This window comes from Narcine bancroftii, chromosome 4 (assembly GCF_036971445.1).
Source record: "Narcine bancroftii isolate sNarBan1 chromosome 4, sNarBan1.hap1, whole genome shotgun sequence".
Classification (NCBI taxonomy): Eukaryota; Metazoa; Chordata; class Chondrichthyes; order Torpediniformes; family Narcinidae; genus Narcine; species Narcine bancroftii.
In genome coordinates, this window is record NC_091472.1 from 105075214 (window position 1) to 105101957 (window position 26744).

Genomic DNA, 26744 nt, shown 5'->3' on the forward strand with positions numbered 1-26744 from the left:
ACACAAGTTTTTACCATTCACATAGGTAGTGACAAATGAAAACCTGCTGATTTCACTTCACATGCAACTCAAATATGCTGACAGAGGTAATGTTATAATGGCACTGATTTACCACAGCTTACAAACATTTGTTGGAAGTATCTGAGATTTGGTGCTGCTGCCTGGTCCTATCAACCACCTTGTGACTTCTATAAATCGCACCAGGAAATGACCTGGCCTGGCAGTAGAAGCAACTGCTGTCCATGAGCATATCAGCCATCATCTTTTGCTCAAAGACTGTCTCTTGGGTGTTCAATTTCTTGCTGGGGCAGAGATTTCTGTGGTCTCTCCAACCAAGGAGGAATGCAGACACCCCAATATGTCATGTGTTCTTTCAGCCGTGAATGATTCTCATATTCAAACATACGGCCAGAGATATCCATGTTGGTTTTCAGTCTCAAGAAACCTTTTTGGTGGGTTTTCATGGTTGAAATGTGGCAAATTCCATTTTGGGTGAAGATTTCTTGTCATATTTTTCTTTGTTGGTGGATTTGAAAAATTGTTGTGTTGTAGCCCACAGCTCTTGTATGCAAGTGAGCTGCATCTGTCATCCCTCCAATATCATCAGTGCCCGACAAGCCTTCAACCTGGCTCCTGCCCTTTCTGAGCCTTGCTCAAGTGTTTCCCCTCACCTAGTGACCTCATCGAATCATCACACAGACATTAAACATAGAGTAACCCACCATATAGAGACCCAGGGTCCTAGCACAGTTTTGTAGATTACCTCAGGACCATCTTAAAATCCCAAGAAAAGAATTCGACCACATGCAAGAGTTGGGCATATTTCGCAGATATGACAGCTGCTGGGCTTCACTGTTGCATATGTTGCCAATCTAATGGGGATTGGCAGCCTCGTGTCCTTAACAATTCTACCCTGCCTGACCAAGACAACATCCCCAATTTACAACTTTTCAGCAAACCTTCATGGCAAACATGTATTTGCAAAAATAGGTCTAGTACGTGCTGTCTATCAGATTCCAGTTGAGCCTTCTGATGGTGGGAAGACGGCAGTAATTACCCCTTTCGGCATGTTTGAGTTTCTCCGAATGCCATTCGGCCTACGGAATGCAGCTCAGACATTCCAGTGGCTCATGGACCATGTACTCGCCAGCATAGATTTTGTGTTTGTTTACACGACGATATTCTGGTTGCAAATGTGGATGAAACGGGGCACAAGCACCACCTTATCTCCTTGTTTCAGAGGCTTAATGAGTTTGGCATGTGATCAATCCCAGTAAATGCATTTTGGGGATGATCTTGTATTTTTTGGACGTAGATTACGCAAAATGGTATTTGGCAGATGAATAGAAAGTCTGAGAGGTTCGAGAATTTTTTACACCTGTTACATTTGGTCAGTTAGCATTTTTTTTAGGCATTAATTTTTATTGCCAATTTCTGCAGCATCTCTATTACCCCTTACTGACTGAACTACTAAAATGATCTGGTAAGTCCGTGTCCAAAAGACCATTAACTTGGGGAGACTATGCCGTGAATGTTTTCAACGACATTAAGACTGTGCTTGCAAATGCCACGATGCTTATACATCAAAAGCCTGACACCTTGCTTTCTCTTACCACAGATGCATCTATCAGTGATGTGGGGAGCAGCGTTAGAACAATGAGTACGTGGGCAATTGGAATCTCTAGCGTTTTTTTCAGCCAAGTTTTCACCAACTCAGGCAAAATACAGAACGTTTAGTCAAGAACTCTTGGCCATCTATCTTGCAGTGAAACATTTCTGCTTTTTATTGGAATGTCGTCCTTTCACTATTTATACAGACCACCGGCCTTTTACGCATACTGCAAGTACAAGTGAACATCTCTACTCACTTAGAGAAATTTGGGTTTTGAACTTCATCCAAAATGGGAGATTTTGTTGTTCCAGATTCCCATTTCCAGCACATGCACCTATACTTGTAGGCCTGCCTCCGCCATCTCAGGGATATACTTATATGCTCATGTGTAAAGACCAGGTGGCAGGAGGCCATTCTTATCACTGACATCTCTGAGAAGACCGTTGCTATTCCATCTTTCAGCGTTCTGGTCGCTATTACAATGGATTGAGGGTCGCAGTTCGAGTTGGTGTTGTTCCAAGCTCTCGCTGATCTTCTGGGCACTACCTGCATTTGGCTTACCATCTGCAGGCCAAAGGCCTCATTGAGCGTTTCCAATGATAATTGAAGGCAGCATTCACAGCAGGTGGTGATACATCTATGTGGAACGAGCGTTTGTCCATGGTTCTCCTTGGATTGCGTACTGCCGCTAAGGCAAATCTTGGATGCTTAGTGGCAGAGGATGTATGTGCACTTTGTTAACCTTGCCAGGCAAGTTTGTGAATCCAAGTCCAAGCACATTGCTCTATGATCTGGCTAGTTATGTTGACCATCTTTGGGGGAAAAAATGAGATTACTCCAATTTACACCTAAACAGCAGGCATCACCTGCTGCGAATTTGCTGAATGATTTACACTGCTGTACTCATGACTGTTCCTCTGACTTGATGCTGTTCGAAAACCACTTCAGCTCGATAACGATGGTCCTTTTCAGGTCTTAGGACGTCAGCTGAACACTTTTGTGATCAACAGGAATGGAAAAGCTGACGCAGTTTTGATTGACAGGTTGATGCTGGTGTATATTGACGGTCCGTGTTCTGCGTCGGAGCCAGAGTCAGAGGACCAGTCCCTCCCCTGGCAGTCGGACCGTGCATCGCCTGTCTTCCACTATCATACTGTCAGGCTTCCAGACCATTTCGTAGTGGGACAGTTCCAATCTCCCTTGCATGGCTCGGAAATGAGGAGCGGGCTGTCGCAGTCACATTGTTAGCTTCGTCGGGAGCCATTACTGATGACATAAGTGATGCGACGTGCAGGGGTAATAGCATGCATGCGGGAATGTGCTAAGCGTCAGATGCAAGAGAAGGAGAGTGAGAATGTTAGGATCACCCATGTGATAGTGAACCTATGAGGAGTTTAGCTGGGTGGTGTTTGGGGAGTTGAAGAATGCAATGTTGGGTCTAGTGAATAATAAAAGAAAGACAACTTCATGGTGTGCTGAAAGAAACGAGTGAGTGTATTCTTTATTTGTTTGTAAGCTGTGTTAAATTAGAGCTGTTGCAGTGTCAATCCCCCACCAGTTTCCCCATTACCTAATGCAGCCATCAAAGGTGCCAGGCCGGAATGGCATACCTTCACCCATGTCTCCCAGAATAAGATCACCTTCAACTTCTCTCTCCAATGCAACATCTATCAGGAAAGTAAAAACAAACTTAGGCTCACATTAATGTGGAAGCAGCAAGTCAAAATTTAAAAATAGCATGTCCTGTCACTTCAGCAAATTTTCATGCATGTGATTGACAAAAGTAACACCTGAAATGCTTTGTATTATATTTCCTTCTAGTTCCTCAGCCCTTTCAAAATGCATTTCTTTGTCTAAAAATCAAATGTTCTTAAACATGCCCTATATAATAATTCAAGTTACAAAGTATGTAAACATCACAAAACTACAACGGGATTCAAGAAGGTACTGAGGGCAAGGGCTCTCGAAGAGTCTAGGGTGCTGAAAGCTTCCTGATCGTATCGGACATTTGGACCTGGGGGCTCAGGTGGAAAAGTTGGAAAAATTGCTGAAGTTGAATCCATGGATGTTCAGCATTTCTGAACATTTCTCTTTTGCTTCTTTTCCTATTATTAGGGGTGCCAGACAACGCTCATTTTGACTTTTTGTTTGCCTTGACAGCAATATTGTGTATATTAGATTTTATTTGTATTATTACATGACAATAAAAGGAACCGTGAAAAAGGGTAATTCGGTTATTGGAAACTAAGCTCATTTTTTGTTTCATCCAGTAACTGTTCATTTCTCATTCCTCCTGCCTAATTCTACTCCCCTTTAACATGACCCAGCTCAACATCCCATCCAATCAAATCAACATGTGCTCAATTTTTCTCAAGCAAAATATTTCAGTAACAATTGGGTTCAGAGCAGTGATTCTCAGCCTTCCCCTCCCACTCCCATACCACCTTAAGCAATCCCTTACTAATCGCAATGTACCTATGGCATAGGAATGACTTAAAGTGGTATGGGAGTGGACAGCAAAAGGCCTGAGAACCACTGAGTTAAGAGAGTGGAAAAAAAAGAAAAGAATTTAGGAGTTACAGAATGCAGAACATGAAGGACCTACCTTGTATGTCAAGGCAGAGATAAAAACAAAAGGAAGAAATAAACACAAACAACCCGAGTTATTATCATTGTCGGACAACTGATTCAAACAAAGGAATCAAGTCACCCAAAGTTGCAAACTTCAGTTGTACAATCTAATCCATCGCTTGGGATACATCCATCGCTTGGGCACCCTGGTGGACTCTACAACTTCAGGTGATGTGATTTCTCAGTCCATGACAGTCATCCATCTATATTGGCTCACCTTTTTGTTTTCTCCCCCCCCTCTGGAGTAGAGGACATACCCACCCTGATCTGCCAGGCACATCTTCCTGCTCTACATTTTCCATTCTGACATTACCTTTCCAACTGCTCCCATTTTCACTCATTGACCAGATAAACCTTGTTTGCAGCTTAAACTCTGAGTCAGAGATATCCTTCCCTCTTCCCTCAGTTTCTTTGCTTACCTTCTAGTTCTAACAAAGGACCTTTGACCTGAAATTGAGACTCAGTTTTTCTTCCCATAGATGCAGGCTGACCTGGTGAGTATTTTCAGCATTTTCTATTTTTATTACAGAACTCAGGCAATCAGCTGAACTGCCCATCAATACTCTCGAGGGTCTAGTTTTCTTCTTGAAACTTCCTATCGGTAACAACTCATAATCCCAACTCCTTTCAAACAATGAGACCGTTTTCAGAGAAGTCTACAAGTTTAAAAGGAACCAACAGCAAAACCTAAAGGGATTAGGACATCTGGACATCTTCAGTTGAAGCCTCTTTAGGACTTCCTTACTTCACAGCAAGTCACAAGTAAAAGAGGACTTAATACAACTGGTAAGCCCCAAACATGCCACTCATCCAAGAATCAAGGGGAAAAAAGGAAAAGGCACTTGAAGAGGAAAAAATGCTTGTTATAAAGAAGAGGCTAAAATGGTGTCACATGGTTGAGGGAATGAAAAACTGCATTTAAGAAGAAACTAAGAGTAAACGAATAGGATATGTTGAAGGAGGTGGTTGCAATAAAGTTAGAGGTGAACATTTTCAGCAAAATCAGAGTTATCCACCTATTAGTCTGTGCTTCCTCCCTTCTCTCTGCCTTTTTATTCAGATGGATGCCTGTTTTTTTTCCATATTCTTGACCAAGGACTCAGGCCCAAAATGTTGACTCCCTTTTACTTCCCATGGATGTTGCATATCCTGTTCAGTATCTCCAGCACTTTTGTGTACTGCACTGGACCACAGAATCTGCAGATTTTCTTATTTAACTCCATCTGGCTGAATGGGCTGCTTCTGGGGTGCAATACTATCCTTGCTCTGCACCCAACTGATTTCTCTTTAATACCCTGCACTTGAATTGTATCATGTGTACTGGTCTGCTCACAAAACAACCTCAATCACTGCAACTTGAACAGAGGTGAATATCCAGACAGTTGCACTCCTCTGAGAAGTGAAACAATCTGAATTTGAAGTTTGTTTATTTTTAAGGCAAATGCACATGCAAGTAGTCTCACAGATGCACTTTGGACTAAACATCAGGGATCTCAATACCAGCGTGGTAGTGTGAACTTCACGTAACATGAATAAAACCCCTAGCCCAACTTTGTACAGGTGTCTTCCATGTCTGATTGAGGTAATATTGTTTTGTCACCTCCCAAACATGGCTGGGCTGCTGCCCACACTAACGCAGAGAGGAAAAAATGTGAATGTTTTTGGTCAGAACCCTACAGCACAAAACGCTAAAGGGTTCTGAATTGAAACATCAAACATTCTTTCACTCCCACTGAGACAGCACGATTTGCTGAGTCCTTCCAGCAGAATGCTTCTTCTTGCAGCAGCTGCAATCTCCTATCTAGTGTCTCAAACCTTGCAATGTCCTCCTTCAGAGTGGCAATTCCCATATTGCCCCAGCCATCTCCGTGCTCTGTATGCAAATGTATGGAAATGGAAGTAGAGTAAATGTGAATAGGCTCTTTCCACTTAGATTAGGAGAGACAAATACAAGAGGACATGCACTTAGGGTGAAAGGAGAAAGGTTTAAGGGGAACCTTTTCACTCAGAAAGTGATGGGAGTGTGGAATGAATTCCCATCTGACTTGGTAAATGTGGGCTCACTCTTGTTTTAAAAATAAACTGGAGGGTTACAGAATGGGTGCAGGTCAGTGGGACGACTGGTATGGTGTTTTTGGTACAGACTAGAAGAGCCAAATGGTCTGTTTTCTGTGCTGTAGTGTTCTATGGAAGAATAACAAACAAGGAGAGCCCAGCGAAGGGTGGCACAGGACAATGTTGTCTTTTCACTTACCAAGCATCGCTGGACTGATATCCACACCAACCCAATGATGTCCTTCTTCAGAGAGATAATCTCCACTGAGCCCTGATCCACACCTGGTGAACAAACAGAATGCCATATTAACCCCATCCTAGACATAGAAAGCTCTGTGCTTGGATAAGACATGGAAGTCTTAAAATATAGAACAGTACAGGCCCTTCAGCCCTCTATGTTGTCCGACCCATATATTCCTAAAAGCACTAACCCCTCCCTACCATACCTCCACTTTCCTCCATCCATATGCCTGTCTGGGTCTCTCAAATGCCCCTAATTTTCAGCTCCACCACCATCTCTGGCAAAGCATTCCAAATTTGTGTAAAAAACTTACCCCTGATGTCTTCCTGAAACTTCCCTCCCTTAACTTTGTACACATGTCCTCTGGTTTCCTGCCCTGGGAAAAAGGTGCTGGCTGTCCACCCTATCTATGCCACTCATAATCTTGTAGATCTCTATTAAATCTCCCCTCATCCTTCTACCCTCCAAAGAGAAAAGTCCGAGCTCTGCTAACCTTGCCTCATAAGACTTGTTTTCCAATCCAGGTCACATCCTAGTAAATGTTCTCTGCACCCTCTCCATAGCCTCCACATCCTTCCTATAATGAGGTGACCAGAACTGAACACAATATTTTAAGTGTGGTCTCATCACAGATTTGTAGGGTTGCAACATGACCTCTGCACTCCTAAACTCAATCCCCCTATTAATGAAACCCACAATCACATAGGCCTTCTTAACTATCCTATCAACCTGCACTGTAACCTTGAGTGATGTGTGGATTTAAACCCCAAGGTCCGTCTGGTCATCTATACTCTTAAGTAACTGACCATTAACCCTGACTTATCCTTCTTGTCTGTCCTTCAAAAATGCATCGCCTCACATTTATCTGGATGGCTTCAAAAATGCATCACCTCACATTTATCCGGATGGAACGCCATCTGCTACTTTTCCGCCTATCTCTGCATCTTGTAACCTTCGACAACCTTCAGCTTCATCCACAACTCCTCCAGCCTTCGTGTCATCCATAAACTTACTGACCCATCCTTCCACCTCTTCATTCAGGTCATTTGCAAAAATCACAAAGAGCAGGGGTCCCAGAACAGATCCTTGTGGTACTCCACTAATCACCAACCTCCAGGCAGAATATTTCCTCCACTACTACTCTCTGCTTTCTTCCTAGAAGCCAATTTTTAAGCCACACAACTAAGGTTCCATTTATCCCATGACTCATGACTTTCTGGATGGGTCTCTCATGGCGGACCTTGTCAAATGCCTTAATAAAATCCATGTAGACCACATCTACCATCCTACCCTTATCTATTTTTTAAAAACCACCTCAAAAAACTCATATAGGCTCGTGAGGCATGACCTTCCCTTCACAAAGACATGCTGATTATCCTTGAGTAGACTGTACTTCTCCAAATGCTCATAGATCCTGTCCTTAAGAATTCTCTCCAATAGTTTGAACAACAAATTTCAAGGACTTTCCCTATTACCTTTTTTAAAATAAGAAGACTACATTTTCCCCTTCGGCACCTCCCCTGCAGCCAAAGAGGACTCAAAGATCATAGCCACTGACCCAGCTACCTCTTCCCTCACTTCCCACAGCAACCTGGGGTATATCACATCCTGTGCCAGGGACATATAAATCTTGATGTTTCCAAGATCCATCACTTTCTCTTTCTTAATCTCCACATTGTCCCAGCAAACAGGCCTGTTCTATTCCATCTTCATCCTGATCAAGGTCCTTTTCTTTCGTGAATACTGATGCAAATAATTCATTTACGAACTCCCCAACCTCCTCCACCTCCAGGTACATGTTGCCTCCTTTATCCTTTAGTGGCCCCATCTTCATTCTCACCATCCTTCTGTTCTTCACATACAAATAGAACTGCTTGAGGTTCTCCTTAATCCTACATGTCAAGTCTTTCTCATGCCCCCTTCATGCTCTCCTGTCCTTTCTTAAGCTCCTTTGTGGCTACATATACTTCTCATGTGCCTTTCCTGCTTCCTATATCTAATATATGCTTTCTTCTTTCTTTTGACTAGTTTCTCCCGTTATGACAACCATGGTTCCATTTTCCAATCATCTTTTTCTTGTACAAACCTATCCTGAACACAGAACAAGTGGTCCCTAAATTTCCTCCACATTACTTCCGTGGTTTCACCCTTGAACATCTGTTTCCAATTTACTCCTATTTCCTACCTCATCCCTTCGTAATTAGCCCTTCCCCAATTAGGCATTTTCCCATTTTGTCTGTTGCTATCCTTGTCTAAAGTTATGCTGAAGCTAAGGGAGTTGTGATCCCTCTCACTAAAACGACCCCCCACCGAGAGGTCCGCCATCTGACCAGGTTCATTCCCCAGAACCAGATCCAGTTTGACCTCTCCTCTCATCAGCTGGTCCACATACTGTGTCAGGAATCCTTCTTGGACACACCTGACAAATTCAGCTCCATCTATCCCTCTTGCAGTCAGGAGGTGCTTGTCAATATGAGGGAAGTTGAAATCACCCATAACTACAACCCTGTATTTCTAGCACCATTCCAAAATCTGCCTGCTTATCTGATCTTCGGTGTCCCGACGGCTATTTGGGAGCCTACAGATTATTCCCAGCACAGTGATAGCTCCCTTCCTATTTCTGACTTCCAACCACACCAACTCAGTGGACACTCCCTCTGCAGCATCCTCCCTTCCTATCTGTGATACTATCCCTGATCAGTAATGCTATTTCCCCTCCCATCCTATTCCTTTTAAAACACCTAAAGCCCCGGTACCTGCATCAGCCAATCCTGCCCTTTCTCCAGCCAAGTTTCTGTAACAGCCCCACATCATAGTTTCATGTACTGATCCATGCTCCAAGTTTATCCCCTTTATTTCAAAAACTCCTAGTATTGAACTAGATACATTTCAACCCCTCTAACTGGCTACATTTATGTTTTGACCCCTGCCTGTCCTTCATCACAAATTTAGAACATATGGTATCATGCTTTTGACCTTTTGCCCTAATCTCCGGGGTCGCGTAACTATTTAGCATGTGGGAGTCTCGTTCGTTATCGGAATTAACCAGACAAATCGCTCCACCAACTAAGAACGGCCATGCACCACCACCCACAGAATCGAGAAAGAGCTATCAATCTGTCAATCCTTTCTGTGTCCGGGATGGGTGATGTTTCCCGTGTTGAGTCAAATTAAGCCGCAGGCTCCACTCCTGGTGGTGCCCTTCCGTCAATTCCTTTAAGTTTCAGCTTTGCAACCATACTCCCCCCGGAACCCAAAGACTTTGGTTTCCCGGTAGCTCCCTGGCAGGTCATGGGAATAACGCCGCCGGATCACTGGTCGGCATCGTTTATGGTCGGAACTACGACGGTATCTGACCGTCTTCGAACCTCCGACTTTCGTTCTTGATTAATGAAAACATTCTTGGCAAATGCTTTCGCTTTTGTCCGTCTTGTGCCGGTCCCAGAATTTCAATACGAACTCAGCGGCACAATACGAATGCCCCCGGCTGTCCCTTTTAATCATGGCCTCAGTTCCGAAAACCAACAAAATAGAACTGTGGTCCTATTCCATTATTCCTAGCTGCAGTATTCAGACGGCCTGGCCTGCTTTGAACACTCTAATTTTTTCAAAGTAAACACTTTGGACCCCGCAAGACACTCAGTCAAGAGCATCAAGGGAATGCCGTGAGGCAGGGGCTGGGACAGGCGGTAGCTCGCCTCGCGGCGGACCGCCAGCCCGATCCCAAGATCCAACTACGAGCTTTTTAACTGCAGCAGCTTTAATATACGCTATTGGAGCTGGAATTACCGCGGCTGCTGGCACCAGACTTGCCCTCCAATGGATCCTCCGTAAAGGATTTAAAGTGTACCCATTCCAATTACAGGGCCTCGAAAGAGTCCTGTATTGTTATTTTTCGTCACTACCTCCCCGAGTCGGGAGTGGGTAAGTTTCGCGCCTGCTGACTTCCTTGGATGTGGTAGCTGTTTCTCAGGCTCCCTCTCCGGAATCGAACCCTGATTCCCCGTTACCCGTGGTAACCATGGTGGATACGAGCCGTACCATCGACAGTTGATAGTTGCCCTAATCTCTGCGCTAGTTTAAACCCTCCCCAACAGCTCTAGCTTCTGACTGAATTCATGACATCGCTGTCTTGATGATTCCCTTATCCCTCCCCACCTACCTCTCTGTAACTCCTGGTACTTTCCTGTCACTGTAGAAGGTGGAACAATTGCTTACACCTCCTCTCTCACCACCATCGAGGATCCCGAACACTTCTTCCATGTGCGCAAAGATTCACGTGCACCTCATCCAACCTCATCAGCTGCACTCGCTGCTCCTTGCAGTAATGGTTACCTTCTCAAAGCATCAACACTCTGCTGCAATGACCATCCTGAGCACCCAGTTGCTGCCATTTCAACTTCCCATTCCCAAACTAACCTATTTGTCCTGGGCCTTCTCCACTGTCACTGATGCTTAACATGCACAAGAGGAACAAAATTTCATATTCCACCGGGGCAATCTGCAGCCCAATGGTGCAAACACAGAAATTCCTAATTTCAGGAAATGAGCCCCCTTCTTCTTTACCAATCTCTCCTCTGCTTTTTTTTGTCTCCTTTCCCACCCAATCCCACCTCCATCACACCTTTTCTCACACCCCCCCCCCCCAATTCTTTCCCCCTCCAGCCCCATCTCCCCATTGCATTCTTCCGCTCACATCCCCACCCTCTTCAGTTCCATCTGGTCTCTCTTTATACCTCCATTGTCACCCCTTCTTCTCACATTCCAGCACTGGCAGCCTTTGTCTCTCATCACCCACTCCACCTTGTGAGACACATCTTGCTCACCTGACCACTTGCCTTTCCTTACTTCCCTCTCTCTTTTATCTGGCACTTGTCAATCTCCTTCCTCTGTTCATCATGCGTCACCTCTCCCTTGTTCATTTACTTAAGGTTTCAGCGTGAAACGTTGACTATTCTTTTTCTCCCACTGACACTGGAGTTCCTCCAGTAAATTAGATTTCCCCTCATCATAATTGGATTAGGTTTATTCAAGTACCTTGGGTTGACAACAAACCTAATCTGACCAGAGGCAAATGCAGCATCTGAAATATTGCATCATTGACGCCAGTTGAAACATTTTAATTTACCACCAAGAAAAACTCCCAACCATTTTATTGAACACAAATCTCCATTTTGTCTCTCGTTCACAGAAAGTGAAACAGCTATTACCCAACTATATTATGCAACTCATCCACCACTACTCCTGGATGTCACGTGAAGATTAATTTCTGGATGTAGATTCTGTGGAAAATGTGTGATGTAAAACTAACAAAAGAGAAAAAAAAAACAATGGCTGCTCTATGCTCAAGATTCAGAAGATTCATACCCAACGTCTAAGAGGAAGCAAGGCTGATCCTGTGGTAAATTAAGTAGTTCAACAGCTCTCTCCGACATCTGTGCCTGGATTTCAATCATACGCGTGCTGTGAAAAGGAAGAAAACTGTCTTGTAACTGGCTGGCTCATAATTGGTAATGCAAAAATCACATGGCAACAAGACTGGCAGATTTGCTTCTATGATGGATTTAAAAACAAAAAAAAAAACACCCTGTTGGGATTTTGCAAAGCAGCAATCATAACACTCTCTAATTCCCATCCACACAAGATGACAAGCTGGAATCTAAACACTGATCAGCTCTCCGATACCAGACCCACCACATGATATCAATTCTAATTTCACACTCTTTATTTGTTTTGCAATTACCACCCTGCCTCCCACCCTTCCTGAAAATACACATCTGAGAGGCCTTGACTACTACAACTGACTGGTCAGGGGCTCCAAGACTGACAGCATGAACATAACATGCTAAATTGGATCAGCAAGTTTGCAGATCTCACAAAGGTTGAAGGTGTTGTGGTCAGCGAGGAAGACTTTCAAAGCTCACACAGGGATCCGGACCAGGTGGAAAAATAGGCTGAAAAATGGCAGATCTAATTTAATCTAGACAAGTGAGAGATGCTGCATTTTGGAAGGACAAACTAAGGCAGAACTTACACGGTAAACGGTAGGGCACTGAGGAGTGCAGGTAGAACAGAGGGATCTACAATATAGATACATAATTCCCTGAAAGTAACCTCACCGTTAGTGCCGTAAAGAGAGCTTTTGTCACACTGGCCTTCATAAATTAAAGTATTGAGTAAAGGAGTTGGGATGTCATGGTAAAGCTGTAAAAGACATCGATGAGGCCAAATTTGGAGTTTGGAAGGTTACCGCACGGATGGCAGTCTCTTCAATCTGAGGCGCCTGCAAGCTCACACCAAGACACAAGAGAAACTTGTCCATGAACTACTCTTTGCAGACGATGCCGCTTTAGTTGCCCATTCAGAGACAGCTCTTCAGCGCTTGACGTCCTGCTTTGCGGAAACTGCCAAAGAGTTTGGCCTGGAAGTCAGCCTGAAGAAAACTGAGGTCCTCCATCAGCCACATCTCCATCGGGCACACAAAACTCAAAACAGTCAACCAGTTTACCTATTTCGGCTGCACCATTCCATCAGATGCAAGGATCGACAATGAGATAGACAACAGACTCGCCAAGGCAAATAGCGCCTTTGGAAGACTACACAAAAGAGTCTGAAAAAACAACCAACTGAAAAACCTCACAAAGATAAGCGTATACAGAGCCGTTGTCATACCCACACTCCTGTTCGGCTCCGAATCATGGGTCCTCTACCGGCATCACCTACGGCTCCTAGAACGCTTCCACTAGCATTGTCTCCGCTCCATCCTCAACATCCATTGGAGCGCTTTCATCCCTAACGTCGAAGTACTCGAGATGGCAGAGGTCGACAGCATCGAGTCCACGCTGCTGAAGATCCAGCTGCGCTGGGTGGGTCACGTCTCCAGAATGGAGGACCATCGCCTTCCCAAGATCGTGTTATATGGCGAGCTCTCCACTGGCCACCGTGACAGAGGTGCACCAAAGAAAAGGTACAAGGACTGCCTAAAGAAATCTCTTGGTGCCTGCCACATTGACCACCGCCAGTGGGCTGATATCGCCTCAAACCGTGCATCTTGGCGCCTCACAGTTTGGCGGGAAGCAACCTCCTTTGAAGAAGACCGCAGAGCCCACCTCACTGACAAAAGGCAAAGGAGGAAAAACCCAACACCCAACCCCAACCAACCAATTTTCCCCTGCAGCCGCTGCAACCGTGTCTGCCTGTCCCTCATCGGACTTGTCAGCCACAAACGAGCCTGCAGCTGACGTGGACTTTTACCCCCTCCATAAATCTTCGTCCACAAAGCCAAGCCAAAGAAAGAAAGGAAGGTTAACAATAAAATTGAAAGAGTGCAGAGATGATTAACAGCAGATTGTCAGAACTTGAGGAACTGAGTTACAGGGAAAGATTAAACAGGTTAGGATATTATTCCTTGGAGCATAGAAGAAAGGGAGATTTGATAGAGGGAAACAAAATTATGATGGGTATAGAGAGAATAAAGGCAAGTAGATTTTTTTCACTTAAGTTAGGTGAGATACAAACCAACAGACATGGGTTAAAGGTGAAGTTTTGAGAGGAACATTTAGTTTCTTCACACAGAGAGTGATGGGTACATGGAACGAGCTGCCAGCTGAAGTGGTGAAGCTGGGCTCAATTTCAGCATTGAAGAAAAATTTGGACAGGAACATGGGAGGGGTGTGGAGGGATATGGAATGGTGCAGGTCAGCAGGATGACAGAATAGTTTGGCAAAGACTAGAGGGCCAAAAAGTTCTAATCAATAGGTGTAATGCAGTCAAATAGCTTTCCAATGGCTATCAGGCTCTTGAATTTCCCCTTGGTAGACTGACACAGGCTGAGAGTGACTTGAGGTCAAAGGACTCACACCAGGCTGTGGGAGACTCATGAGAACCAGGTATCAGAACCTTGATTTGAGAGGATGTTAAGGGCAAGAAGGGCTTGCAAAGGACCTCAGATGCTGAAGCTTCCTGTTCGAATCGGAGATTTGGACCTGGAGTTCAGGCTGCCAATGGTTTGAACAGGAGTTTGTGCGGCTGCAGAGGCTGAGGGAGTGCTGGAGGTGATTCCATGAAGACTGTCTCTCTGAAGGGGCTCTTGTTTGCTTGCTTTTCTCTTATTGTTAGGGGCATCAGACCAAAGTTAAATTATATCAGTATTTTACATTTTTACATAACGTGACAATGAAAAGAACATGGTCTGCTCCAAAAACACAGAAGGGCTGCCTGCACTATTGAAAGTCACTTCTTTTAAAAACTTGAATTACTGTGAATATTTATAATCGATCTTGCATATTTTAATTTTAAAAATTCTATTTAGTGTGCTATATTCTTTAAACCAACAGCTGTTTGACTGCAGCAAGTGAGAATTTTGGTGGATATGTACATCATACAATGGCAATGAACTCAGTGTTATCCTCATTATTCTCAAACCTTTATCATACACATGCTTCAGCTCGAAGCAGAATCCAGACCTTCCCTTTCCCATAGCAGATGTGGTACCATCTGCAACATTCTGCTAGTTCAGTTTACACTGAGAATAAGGCAAAGGGATCAGCCAGACTTCCATAGCTCAGAACCAGATTCCATGATTTACTATGCTGCATATCATTTTGTTGGTATTTGACGAGAATCAAACTTAATGTCATCCCATAATACAGTAAAACCCCTGGTACCCGATACCTATGGGATTTGGAAGATGCCGGATAAGTGTATTTTCCGGTTGCTTGAGACTTACTATTACAATGCCTAATACACCTGCATCAAGAAGAAACAGTTTAAAGGACAAAAAAAATTACTGTACCAACACTGAACAAACTTGAATACATGAACCTTTAAGCATTTTACTTTATTTTCAGTCACATTTTTTGAAAACATTTAACTGTCACTGCATCTGCAGGTTGAACCCCCTCCGAAGAGCTGCCCGAAAGATAAACAATGTTATAGATCATAAACTCCCCCTCCCACAAGTTTACAGATAAAGCCTCTGACTGGGGCAACTCTTAAAAAGCAGGGATAAGGAGACACTTTAAGAGAGTAACCCAACAGCAAGCAGCTCTTCACCCTGGGCAATGCTATTGCTGCTTCACACAACTTTATTCGAACAGCTGCTCTGAGCAAAGCATGACCAAGGCCCTCTGCTGACTGAATATTTGCTCCCATCTTCAGCATTGGTTTGTGTTCAAACAAAAAATATTTACTTTCACAACTTTAACTTCCGTATTTTTTACTTATTTTATTCTTATTCATTTTAATTAAAAATATTTTCTTCATTTTTTTTGCCAGTTGTTTGAGGCTATCGGTTGTTTGAATTCAGGATACCAGGGGTTTTATTCTATTAATGTCCATTAAACTCACTGCAAGGGACACAAAATTTATATGAATTTTATTACTGTACAACTTCAGAGACAAGTAAAAACACAATCCTGGAGAAACTCAAAAGGTCAAGTGGGCAAAGGAGTTAAGGGTTATGGGGATAAGGCTGGAAAGGGGTACTGATAGTAATGATCAGCCATGATCTGTAAAATGGCGGTGCTGGCTCGACGGGCCGAAGGGCCTACTCCAGCTCCTATTGTCTATTAACATTTCAGGCTTCAGCCCTTCATCAAGGTATGAGCAAAATGTAGGCAGGTGGCTGAACAAAATGGTGGGGGGAGGGGAGGGGAAGGAGTACAGGCCCACAGACAAGAGTTAATAGGTGGAAAAGGGAGGGAAGGCACAAGAGAACATGGGAGGAGGGGGGAGGATAGCTCTGAATGGAGAGTGAAATAGGTAGAGAGCTGGAGGAAAGAAAACAGAGAGAGAGAGAGAGAGAGAGAGAGAGAGAGGTGACTGGTCTAGCAGAAACCAGAGAAGTCCACGTTAATGCCATCTTGAGTAGATAACTCCTACAGATTCACAAGTGAAATGTTGCTTCACTTTGAAGAACTGTTTGGGGCCCTGAATGGTGGTGAGGAAGGTGGTGTGGGTACAAGTATGGCAGTTCCTGCACTCACAGGGGAAAGTGCCAAGGGGTTGATTAATGGGAAGGGATGCACAGAGGTAGCAGTCCCAAAGGAAGGTGAGGGGAACATGTGTCTGGTGGTGGGATCAAAGGTAAATGCGGATAAAAAGTTGGATCGGGATTCTGGTTGGGTGGTAGGTGAGGACAAGGGGAATTCTGTTCTTATTGAGTCTAGGGGCAGAAGGAGCCAAGGCAGACATGTGAGAAATGGAGGACACGGGGGTAAGAGCTGAGCTGATGGTGAAAGAGGGGAAGCCTCATTTATCTGAAGGAGGAGGACATCTCGGATGATGTGGAAGACCTCATCCATGGAGCACGTGCGACGGAGTTAAATGAATTAAGAGAAACAAAAAGAATCCTTACAGGAGACTGGATGTGTAGAAGAGCAGTTGAGGTAGCTGTGGGAGTTGGTAGGTTTGTAGAAAATGTCTGTAGACCCAAGTTGGAGACATATCAAGAAAGAGGAGAGCGTCACTGGAGAAGAACCAAGTGAATTTGAGGTCGGGGTGAAAGTTAGCAGCAAAGTGAATAAAGTTGATGAGCTTATTACGGGTACGTGAGGCAGCACCAATGTTGGCGTCCCTATCCTTCGGTCTCCATTCCCTCTCCATTCAAAGAGCTAACCCCCCCCCCTCCACCCCCCATTTTCTCTTGTACCCTCCCTCCCTTTTCCATTCTTGCCTGTGGGCCTATACTCTTCCCCCCACCATTTTATTCAGATGCCTACCTACATTTTGCTTATACCTTGGGCTCAAGCCCAAAACGTTAGTCATGTATCTTTATCTTTGCTACATAAAGTGCATTGTTTCACCTGCTGAGCTTTTCCAGCATTGTGTTTTAACTTTAATCACAGCATCTGCAGACTTTTGTGCTTTGCACTGAGAAATAGAAATGGCTAGTCAACACTGAGTTGGAACCCTTTATTTAGTCTTGATGAGGGATCCAAACCTCAAACATTGACTGACCACTTCGCCCCTTGGATGCTGCCCTGTCCTGCTGAGTTTCTCCAGCAGATCATGGTTTCCTTCAGATTTCAGCATCATTTGTTTGTGCTTTTCAATGCTCAGCAGGTTCATGGTGAGAGATACAGAGTCAGCATTTCAGACTTTCATGTTTCACTTCATTAGAGACAAGTATGGTTTTGGTTTCGGTCGATTGGACTCCATTTAATAATTAGTTCAGTAATGGCTAGATAGATTGAAGGGCCTGTTTCTGTGTTGTAGCATTCTATTGTTCTATAATTAAAGAGCACAAAGGCAGCAGCAATACTTACTTTTGTGTATACTTCCGTGCTTCCTCCACACTGTAAAACTGAAAGAAAAAAAAACTTTAAACATCTCCTCTTTAACCTGCAAAATTTGGACACGTATAGCAGGTTGAGCAACCACAGTTAGACGGGCCAAATCGCCGCCCCAGTTGCCCGACTCAAAATGGCGCGGGTCCCCCTTCACTCAAGAGAAGCCCGCGGGTGGCACCACTTGTTGTCCAGAACTCCCCGCTTCCGTGTGGCGCACTGCCAGCCAGGGAGCGATGCCGCAACGTGCTGATATCATTTCTGGAAGCCGGTCCACACGTCAAAGGAACCGGGTGTTCCCCTGTGCGCAGCATGAGGAATTCAAATAAGAGTCAGTTACTAGTTCACCCTCGCACCATGTGCACGTCTCTTTATTCCTTAGCGCTGCCACAGCAGATGCTACAGTGGTTACCCTGACGGTTCCAACATTTTTGGAACTCACCTCAAATGCAACAGGATGCAGCTACCACTACAGTCGCAACGGCTGTGACAAACGCTTGCATTTGCCATCCTTCTGGGCAAATCAGCCCAGGAATTGGCTGCAACTGGCCGAGTCACAGTTCCACAGAGGCAATGTCTCAGAGGAAGTTCTGGCAAGTCATCAGCGCCTTGGACACTGCCACCACAGCCAAAATAAGCTCCTTCATGGAAAATCCTTTCAGGGAGCGCAAATACGAGCAATTCTGCGATTTTCTCCTCGATTCCCTGGAACTCAGCCAGCACAAATGCCCGTTCAAGCCTAAATATGCAGGGCCTGGGCGAAAGGAACCCTTCTGAGCTCATGCACAAAATGGTGACCCTAGCGGACGGATACACAGACTGCTTCCTCTTTGAGGCCCTGTTCCACTCCAAGCTGCCGGAATACGTTTCCTCGGCAGTTTCCAACATGGATTTCAACGTTCCATACCTGGTAGACAAGGGGGCAGACTGACTTTTCCATACCCAACAACAGAGCTCCATCCATGCTGTCATCTCAGCAACTCCGTCAGGCCCCCAGCAGTAGTGGCCACTCAACCACAGCGCAATGGGTGCCCAAACAGAACAAATACAGTTTCTATCACTGCAAAGATGGGGCAGAAATGCCTGGCAGTGCACCGCCACCCCCCACCATGCTCCTACCCCATCACCAAACACGTCAATGGGAAACGATAGTGGCCTCGGAGGTTGGCACTCATAAAGGCCAGCTCTACCTCAGGGACAGCAGACAAAGAGGGACTTCCTTTCATGGGCGCAGAGATAAGCCTCGTCCCACTGACATTTTGAGACCAAACACAACCCCAAGGGCCTTCCACTGCAAGTGGCCAATGGCTCCTCCATCCCGAGCTACGGAACCCGTCTGGTCACAATCTATGCAACGGACACGGTTTTCTAATGGAAGTGCACAATCCCAGCCATGGGACAGGCCTTACTCGAAGAAGACTTCATCCAGGCACATGAACTTTTGGTGGTCATGACGAGATGCTGGTTGGTGAATGCTATTATTTTTCAGTCGTACCCCTTCACTTCACCCTGAAGCAGCGCCCTTTCCTGCCATTTTGAATCCACGCTTTGGACCAAAATGACTATGCCTCCTGGTCAAGTACCCAGCTTTACTGGTGTCCAATTTCCATGACGTCAAACTGCCACATGGTGTGGAGCACCACATCAAGATCACTGGACCTCCAGTGCATGCACGGGCTCACACCTACCACAAGACAAACTTCAACAAGCCAAGACCAAATTCACCGCCATGGAGGAGCTGGGGATCGACTGCTGTTCAAACAGGCCATGGGCCTCCCCAATCGACATGGTACAAAAGAGCTCCAGTGGCTGGTGCCCATGTGGCGACTACAGGCGGCTGAACAACATTACAGTCCCAGACAGGTACCCAATCCCACACATCCAGAACTTCACCATGAGGCTCCAAGGTAGACCTCATCAAAGGGTACCACCAGATCCTGGTGCATCCCTGCGACGTCCCGAAAACGGCCATCATCACACCCTTCAGCCTTTTAGAGTTCATGTGGATGCTGTTCAGACTGAAGAACGCAGCCCAGACATTCAAGCGGCTGATGGACGTGGTCGGTAAGGACCTCAACTTCATCTTCATCTACCTGGACAACATCCTCATCGCCAGCCCCAAGGACAATACACACAGGAAGTACCTGACTCGCCTTTTCGACAGGCTGCAGCAATTCAGACCCACGGTGAACCCAGCCAGTGCCAGTTTGGCCCAGAGACAATCGATTTCCTGGGACACCATGTCACACCAGAGGGAGCTACACCACTGCCTGACAAGGTAGAGGCCATCCAGAACTTTCCCAAGTTGAGCACGATTAAAGGGCTGCAGGAACTCCTGGGGATAGTGAACTTTTATCATCGCTTCCTGCCGGGAGCAGCCACCCTCACGCAGCCCGTTTGACCTCATCAAGCTCAGTGACAAGATGCTCCACTGGACGCCAAACACCACAGAAGCATTCCAGACTACGAAAGCATCAGTAGCATAGGCCACAGTCCTGGCCCACCCAGACTCAACCTCTCCTCTGGCCCTTACAACAGAGGACAGAGCAGTGGGCGCAGCGTTGGGGCAATGGGGTGACGAGCAATGGCGCTCTTTGGCCTTCTTCAGCAAACACCTCTGGACGCTTGAGCTCAAATACAGCGCGCTTAACCGTGAGTCGTTGGCTCTGTACCTGGAGATAATAATTCTGGTACATGTTAGAAGGAAGGCTTTTCACTTCCTACACAGACCACAAACCACTCACCTACGCACTCAGCAAGTCCTTGAGGCAACAGTGTCACCTCTCCTAAATCTCAGAGTACCCAACGGACATTCACCACATCGCAGGAAAGTCCAATATGGTGGCCAATGCGTTATCCAGACCCATAATCGCAGCCACCTCAGTGGGGCTCAACTTCGCCCAGCTGGCCAAGGACCAGAGGGAGAATGCAGACATCCAGGCCTACTGGACGGTCATCACCAGCCTGAAGATCAGCGATTTCTGCCCCTCACCAGGTGCCTTGTCTCTTCTTCGACATATCCACAGGTTTCCCCACACCCATCCTACCCATGACCTGGCGACAGTTGGCGTTCGACCAGGTCCATGGCCTGTCCTTCCCCTCCACAAGGTCCATGGCCTGTCCCTCCCCTCCACAAGGTCCATGGCCTGTCCCTCCCCTCCACAAGGTCCATGGCCTGTCCCTCCCCTCCACAAGGTCCATGGCCTGTCCCTCCCCTCCACAAGGTCCATGGCCTGTCCCTCCCCTCCACAAGGTCCATGGCCTGTCCCTCCCCTCCACAAGGTCCATGGCCTGTCCCTCCCCTCCACAAGGTCCATGGCCTGTCCCTCCCCTCCACAAGGTCCATGGCCTGTCCCTCCCCTCCATAAGGTCCACGGTCTGTTTGTTGTCCGACAAGTTCGTGTGGCACGGCCTCTACCGCGACATGACCCTGTGAGCTAAAACCTGTTTGCAGTGCCAACATGCCAAGCTGCACAGACACACCAAAGCCCCACTCCAGACTTTTGAGCAGGCACAGCGCCAATTTGAGCACGTGCCTACTCCCCATGAGCGTATGCGGTATCTGTTCACAACAATCGACCGTTTTACCAGTTGGCTGGAAGTCATATCCCTACCCACATGCAACACAGAGACTTGCATCGAAGCTTTTTTATCCACTTGGGTCATATGTTTCAGAGTCCCAACCCACATTACCTTGAGCTGAGGGGCACAGTTCACTTCTTTGCTCTGGGCTAACCTAACTAAGTTCTGCTGCAGCCAGTTGCACCACAAGACAGCCTACCATCCTCAGGCAAATGGCCTGGTTGAGTGTTTCCACTGCCATCTGAAGGCAGCCCTGAAAGCTCAACTGCAAGGACCAAATTGGATGGACAAACTTCCATGGGTGCTCCAAGTCATACATACAGCACTAAAGGAAGACCTACCAGCCTCGTCCACTGATATGGTGAATTGTCCCTGGGGACAATTCACTTCAACCTCCCCAGCCCGCAAGAGGGTGAGGATGCAAGTGGGTAAATAGGCACCCCCACCACCTTCCCGACACAGCTCTCCACCCTGCCACATCCCTGTGGACATACAGTTCACTGATTACATCTTTGGGTGGAGAGGACAACAAGGAACACCTCTACAGTGCTCCTATGAAGGCCCATTCAAAATGTTGCAGCAGGATGGCATAGTTTTTGCACTGGGCATTGGTGGATGACAGGACAGGTTCACTATCGATCGCTTCAAGGCAGCGCACCTGGACTTAGGCCTGCTAACCCCACAGGGCCCACCCAGAGACTGTATGGTAATCTGCTCAGAGGGCCGCAGCAATTCTGTGGGGGGGGGGGGGGGGGGGGGGGGGTGGGGGGTTGGCGTAGTGGACCGAGCGACCGCGCAGTTACACAGACCAAATCGCCACTCCAGTTGTCCGACTCAAAATGGCGCAGGTCCCCCTTCATTCCCAAGGTCAACATGGTTGACTCCACATGTTGGCCCAGGGGAACTCTGGGCATTTTACACCCCATCCATCCCCTTTAGTCTTGTCTCAGAACTTTCTTTAATTGCCCTATCTACCTTCTTTCTTTTCCACCCACTCACATCCACCTATAACCTCACCTGTTAACCTGTGCTCCTCTCATTTCCACTCTCGCCCACTCCCTTCCACCACGTTGCCCTTCACCTACACCACCATCCCCATTCTCTCCGTTCCGCCCACCCCCACAACCCTCCACCCATCCCCCTCCACACCCACCACCACACTCTTCCCCTCCTCCACAGTTCCCTCCCCCTCCCCCACACTGCTCTCCTCCTCCACTGTTCCCTCACTCTCCTCCCCTCCCCACACTGCTCTCCTCCTCCCTTCCCCCACACTGCTCTCCTCCTCCCCCCACACCACTCTCCTCCTCCCCTCCCCCACACCACTCTCCTCCTCCCCTCCCCCACACCACACTCCTCCTCCCCTCCCCCACACCACTCTCCTCCTCCCCTCCCCCACACCACTCCCCTCTTCCCCTCCACTGCTCCTTCCCCACCACACTCCCCCTCTACTGCTCCCTCATCCTCCTCCCCTCCCCCACATCGCTCTCCTACTCCTCTCCACTGCTCCCTCCCCCCCACCGCTCCCTCTGCACCGCACTGCTCCCTCCCACCCACCGCTCCCTCCGCACCGCACTCCTCCTCCCCCCACCGCTCCCTCCGCACCGCACTCCTCCTCCACCGCGCTCCCTCTGCACCGCACTCCCCTCCCTGCGCTCCCCGCGCTCCCCCGCACTCCCCTTGCTCCCCCGCACTCCCCTCCACTCCCCTCCCCCCACACTCCCCCTCCTTCTTCTCTCCACTGTTCGCTCTCCCGCACTCCCCTCCCCCCGCACTCCCCTCCCCCCGCACTCCCCTCCCCCCGCACTCCCCTCCCCCCGCACTCCCCTCCCCCCGCACTCCCCTCCCCCCGCACTCCCCTCCCCCCGCACTCCCCTCCCCCCGCACTCCCCTCCCCCCGCACTCCCCTCCCCCCGCACTCCCCTCCCCCCGCACTCCCCTCCCCCCGCACTCCCCTCCCCCCGCACTCCCCTCCCCCCGCACTCCCCTCCCCCCGCACTCCCCTCCCCCCGCACTCCCCTCCCCCCGCACTCCCCTCCCCCCCGCACTCCCCTCCCCCCCGCACTCCCCTCCCCCCCGCACTCCCCTCCCCCCCGCACTCCCCTCCCCCCCGCACTCCCCTCCCCCCCGCACTCCCCTCCCCCCCGCACTCCCCTCCCCCCCGCACTCCCCTCCCCCCCGCACTCCCCTCCCCCCCGCACTCCCCTCCCCCCCGCACTCCCCTCCCCCCCGCACTCCCCTCCCCCCCGCACTCCCCTCCCCCCTGCACTCCCCCTCCTTCTTCTCTCCACTGTTCGCTCCCCCGCATTCCCCTCCCCCGCACACCCCCTCCTTCTTCTCTCCACTGTTCGCTCCCCCGCACTCCCCTCCCCCGCACACCCCCTCCTTCTTCTCTCCACTGTTCCCCCCCCCCGCATTCCCCTCCCCCGCACACCCCCTCCTTCTTCTCTCCACTGTTCCCCCCCGCATTCCCCTCCCCCGCACACCCCCTCCTTCTTCTCTCCACTGTTCCCCCCCCGCATTCCCCTCCCCCGCACACCCCCTCCTTCTTCTCTCCACTGTTCCCCCCCGCATTCCCCTCCCCCGCACACCCCCTCCTTCTTCTCTCCACTGTTCCCCCACTCCCCACCCCCCACCCTCCCCCTCCCCACCCTCCCCCTCCCCACCCTCCCCCTCCCCACCCTCCCCCTCCCCTCCCCACTCTCCCCCTCCCCTCCACTGCTCCCTTCCCACAGCACTCCCCCTCCTCCCCACCACATTACCCCCTCCCCCACTCTCTGCCCCCTCTTCCCTGTCTCTCCAGCCCTCTCTGCCCCTTCTTCCCCCTCCCTGCCCCCAAACACCTTCTGCCTATTCATTACCACTTCAGGAGGTGCCCGGTGTTCTGGTCTACCGACGCGACACGCCATTACTGCATGTGATCCCCACTAGGTGACATCATCACAACGTGCCCAGTCAGTTACATCATCATTATGCGCGATTCCGCGCCACAGGGAAAGGTGATAACTGCTTTAATTGTCTTTTTAACCCATCACTCTCGCAAAGAATGGAGTTATAAATTCTTCCTTCTCTAAAGAATGATGTATAAACGTTGATATAATTGTTGCTTCTCCGAGTTTTCCTGTTCCTACTCTGGTTTGGTAATACTAGTTGACTCCGTTTGAACCAATCTTCTCCAGTACTTTTGTGACTTAAACATTTTCAACAAAAAAATGTATTTTTAAAAAAATACTTTCCTGCTTTTCTGCAAGAACGAGCTGTAAGAAATTCCAAGACAATTTTGGACAATCCAAAATTCCAGACCAGGTAGTCTTTTTTTTAGTTTGATTTATGGAAGACTGGCTGCTTCGAAATGTTTTTGTCAAGAGCAGTGTTGGCAATTCTCTTTGATAAAAACCCACCACACAGAGGAAATGAATTAAGTTCTAAATTTGTCAGATTATACCACGTACAATGAGATGAGTTCTGAAAACAGGCTCACAGCTCAACTCAACTCTCATAGAGCCAGAAGTACAATTACGGAGAATAGGGTTGCAAAGATCAATTAGTGCAAAGCAAGGGCAACAGGAGAGCACTGTTAATTCAAGAGCCTGATAGTTGCAGGGAGGAAACTGTCTTAGAGTTGCTGATAAGCCTGTTGCAGCCTTTTTTTAAATTTTTTTAAAATTTTTCACACTGTAAACCATATTGACCAAGATACATACAGACATTTTTCTTCTTAAATACATACAGTGTCGTTTTTTCCCCCTTTTTCCCCCCTCCCTCCCTCACTCCCTCCCACACTCCCTTCCCCATTTTTTTGAAGTTCAATCTATGAGATACATTAAACCCATTAAACAATGTTGTCACTTAATAAAAATAAACAAGAAATTTTATTGAGTCAGTTCTTTTCGTTAACTTCTCCTTCTGTCATTTTAGGTGGAGGAAGTCCATGGTAGGATTTCTCTATTGTGTTTCATGTTCGAATATTGTGATGTTATTTCTTAAATTATATGTTATTTTTTCTAATGGAATACATTTATTCATTTCTATGTACCATTGTTGTATTCTCAAGTTCTAATTTCCAGGTTGACATAATATATTTTTTTGCTACAGCTAGGGCTATCATAACAAATCTTTTTTGTGCTCCATCCAAATCAAATCCAAATTCTTTGTTTCTTATATGACTTAGGAGGAAGATCTTTGGATTTTTTGGTATATGGGTTTTTGTGATTTTATTTAATATCTGGTTTAGATCTTCCCAAAATTTTTCCACTTTCTCACACGTCCAAATTGCAGGAATTGTTGTTCCCGTTTCCTTTTTACAGCGAAAACATCTGTCTGATACTGTTGGGTCCCATTTATTTAACTTTTGAGGTGTGATGTGTACCCAGTTATATTGTATCATGCGTAACCTTGTGTTTATTGTATTTCTCATCGTTCTGGAGCATAGCTTTTCCCATGTTTCATTCTTTATCTTTATGTTTAGATCTTGTTCCCATTTTTGTTTAGGTTTACTATTTGTTTCCTCGTTCTCCTTTTCTTGCGGTTTGATGTACATGTTTGTTACAAATTTTTTAGTTATTATTGTTTCTGGAATCACATATTCAAAATTGCTTCCTTCTGGTTTCCCAATTTGTCCTTCAAGTAGGTTTTCAGTTGGTGGTATGCAAACATTGTATCAGTTGAAGACTACCATACTGCAATCCACTGAAGAGGTACTGGGCTTCTCCTCCAGGAAAAACAAGGACTGGTTTGACGAAAACAGCCAGGAAATCCAGGAGCTGCTGGCAAAGAAGCGAGCTGCCCACCAGGCTCACCTTACAAAGCCGTCCTGTCCAGAGAAGAAACAAGCCTTCCGTCGCGCATGCAGCCATCTTCAGCGCAAACTCCGGGAGATCCAAAATGAGTGGTGGACTAGCCTCGCCAAACGAACACAGCTCAGCGCGGACATTGGCGACTTCAGGGGTTTCTACGAGGCTCTAAAGGCTGTGTACGGCCCCTCACCCCAAGTCCAAAGCCCGCTGCGCAGCTCAGACGGCAAAGTCCTCCTCAGCGACAAGATCTCCATCCTCAACCGATGGTCAGAACACTTCCAATCTCTTTTCAGTACCAACCGCTCAGTCCAAGATTCCGCCCTGCTCCAGCTCCCTCAACAGCCCCTAAGGCTAGAGCTGGATGAGGTTCCCACCCTGGATGAGACATATAAGGCAATCGAACAACTGAAAAGTGGCAAAGCAGCAGGTATGGATGGAATCCCCCCAGAAGTCTGGAAGGCTGGCGGCAAAACTCTGCATGCCAAACTGCATGAGTTTTTCAAGCTTTGTTGGGACCAAGGTAAACTGCCTCAGGATCTTCG

The 26744-nt window shown here is 47.3% G+C and overlaps 1 protein-coding gene across 2 annotated transcripts in view; it reads right to left on the reverse strand.

The window, feature by feature from the left end:
* The window catches only part of bud23 (BUD23 rRNA methyltransferase and ribosome maturation factor), a 40737-nt gene extending 16387 nt beyond the window's left edge, over window positions 1–24350 (reverse strand). For both annotated transcript variants that reach the window (XM_069932332.1, XM_069932331.1), the window contains exons 1-5: window positions 24268–24350; window positions 17807–17844; window positions 11907–12002; window positions 6498–6580; window positions 3183–3279 (exon numbers count right to left, since the gene is read on the reverse strand). In XM_069932332.1, coding sequence (XP_069788433.1) covers window positions 3183–3279; window positions 6498–6580; window positions 11907–12002; window positions 17807–17844; window positions 24268–24315 — 362 coding nt within the window. In that variant the 5' untranslated portion in view covers window positions 24316–24350. The remainder of the gene's footprint in view (window positions 1–3182; window positions 3280–6497; window positions 6581–11906; window positions 12003–17806; window positions 17845–24267) is intronic.
* Between the last annotated feature and the right edge of the window lie 2394 nt (window positions 24351–26744).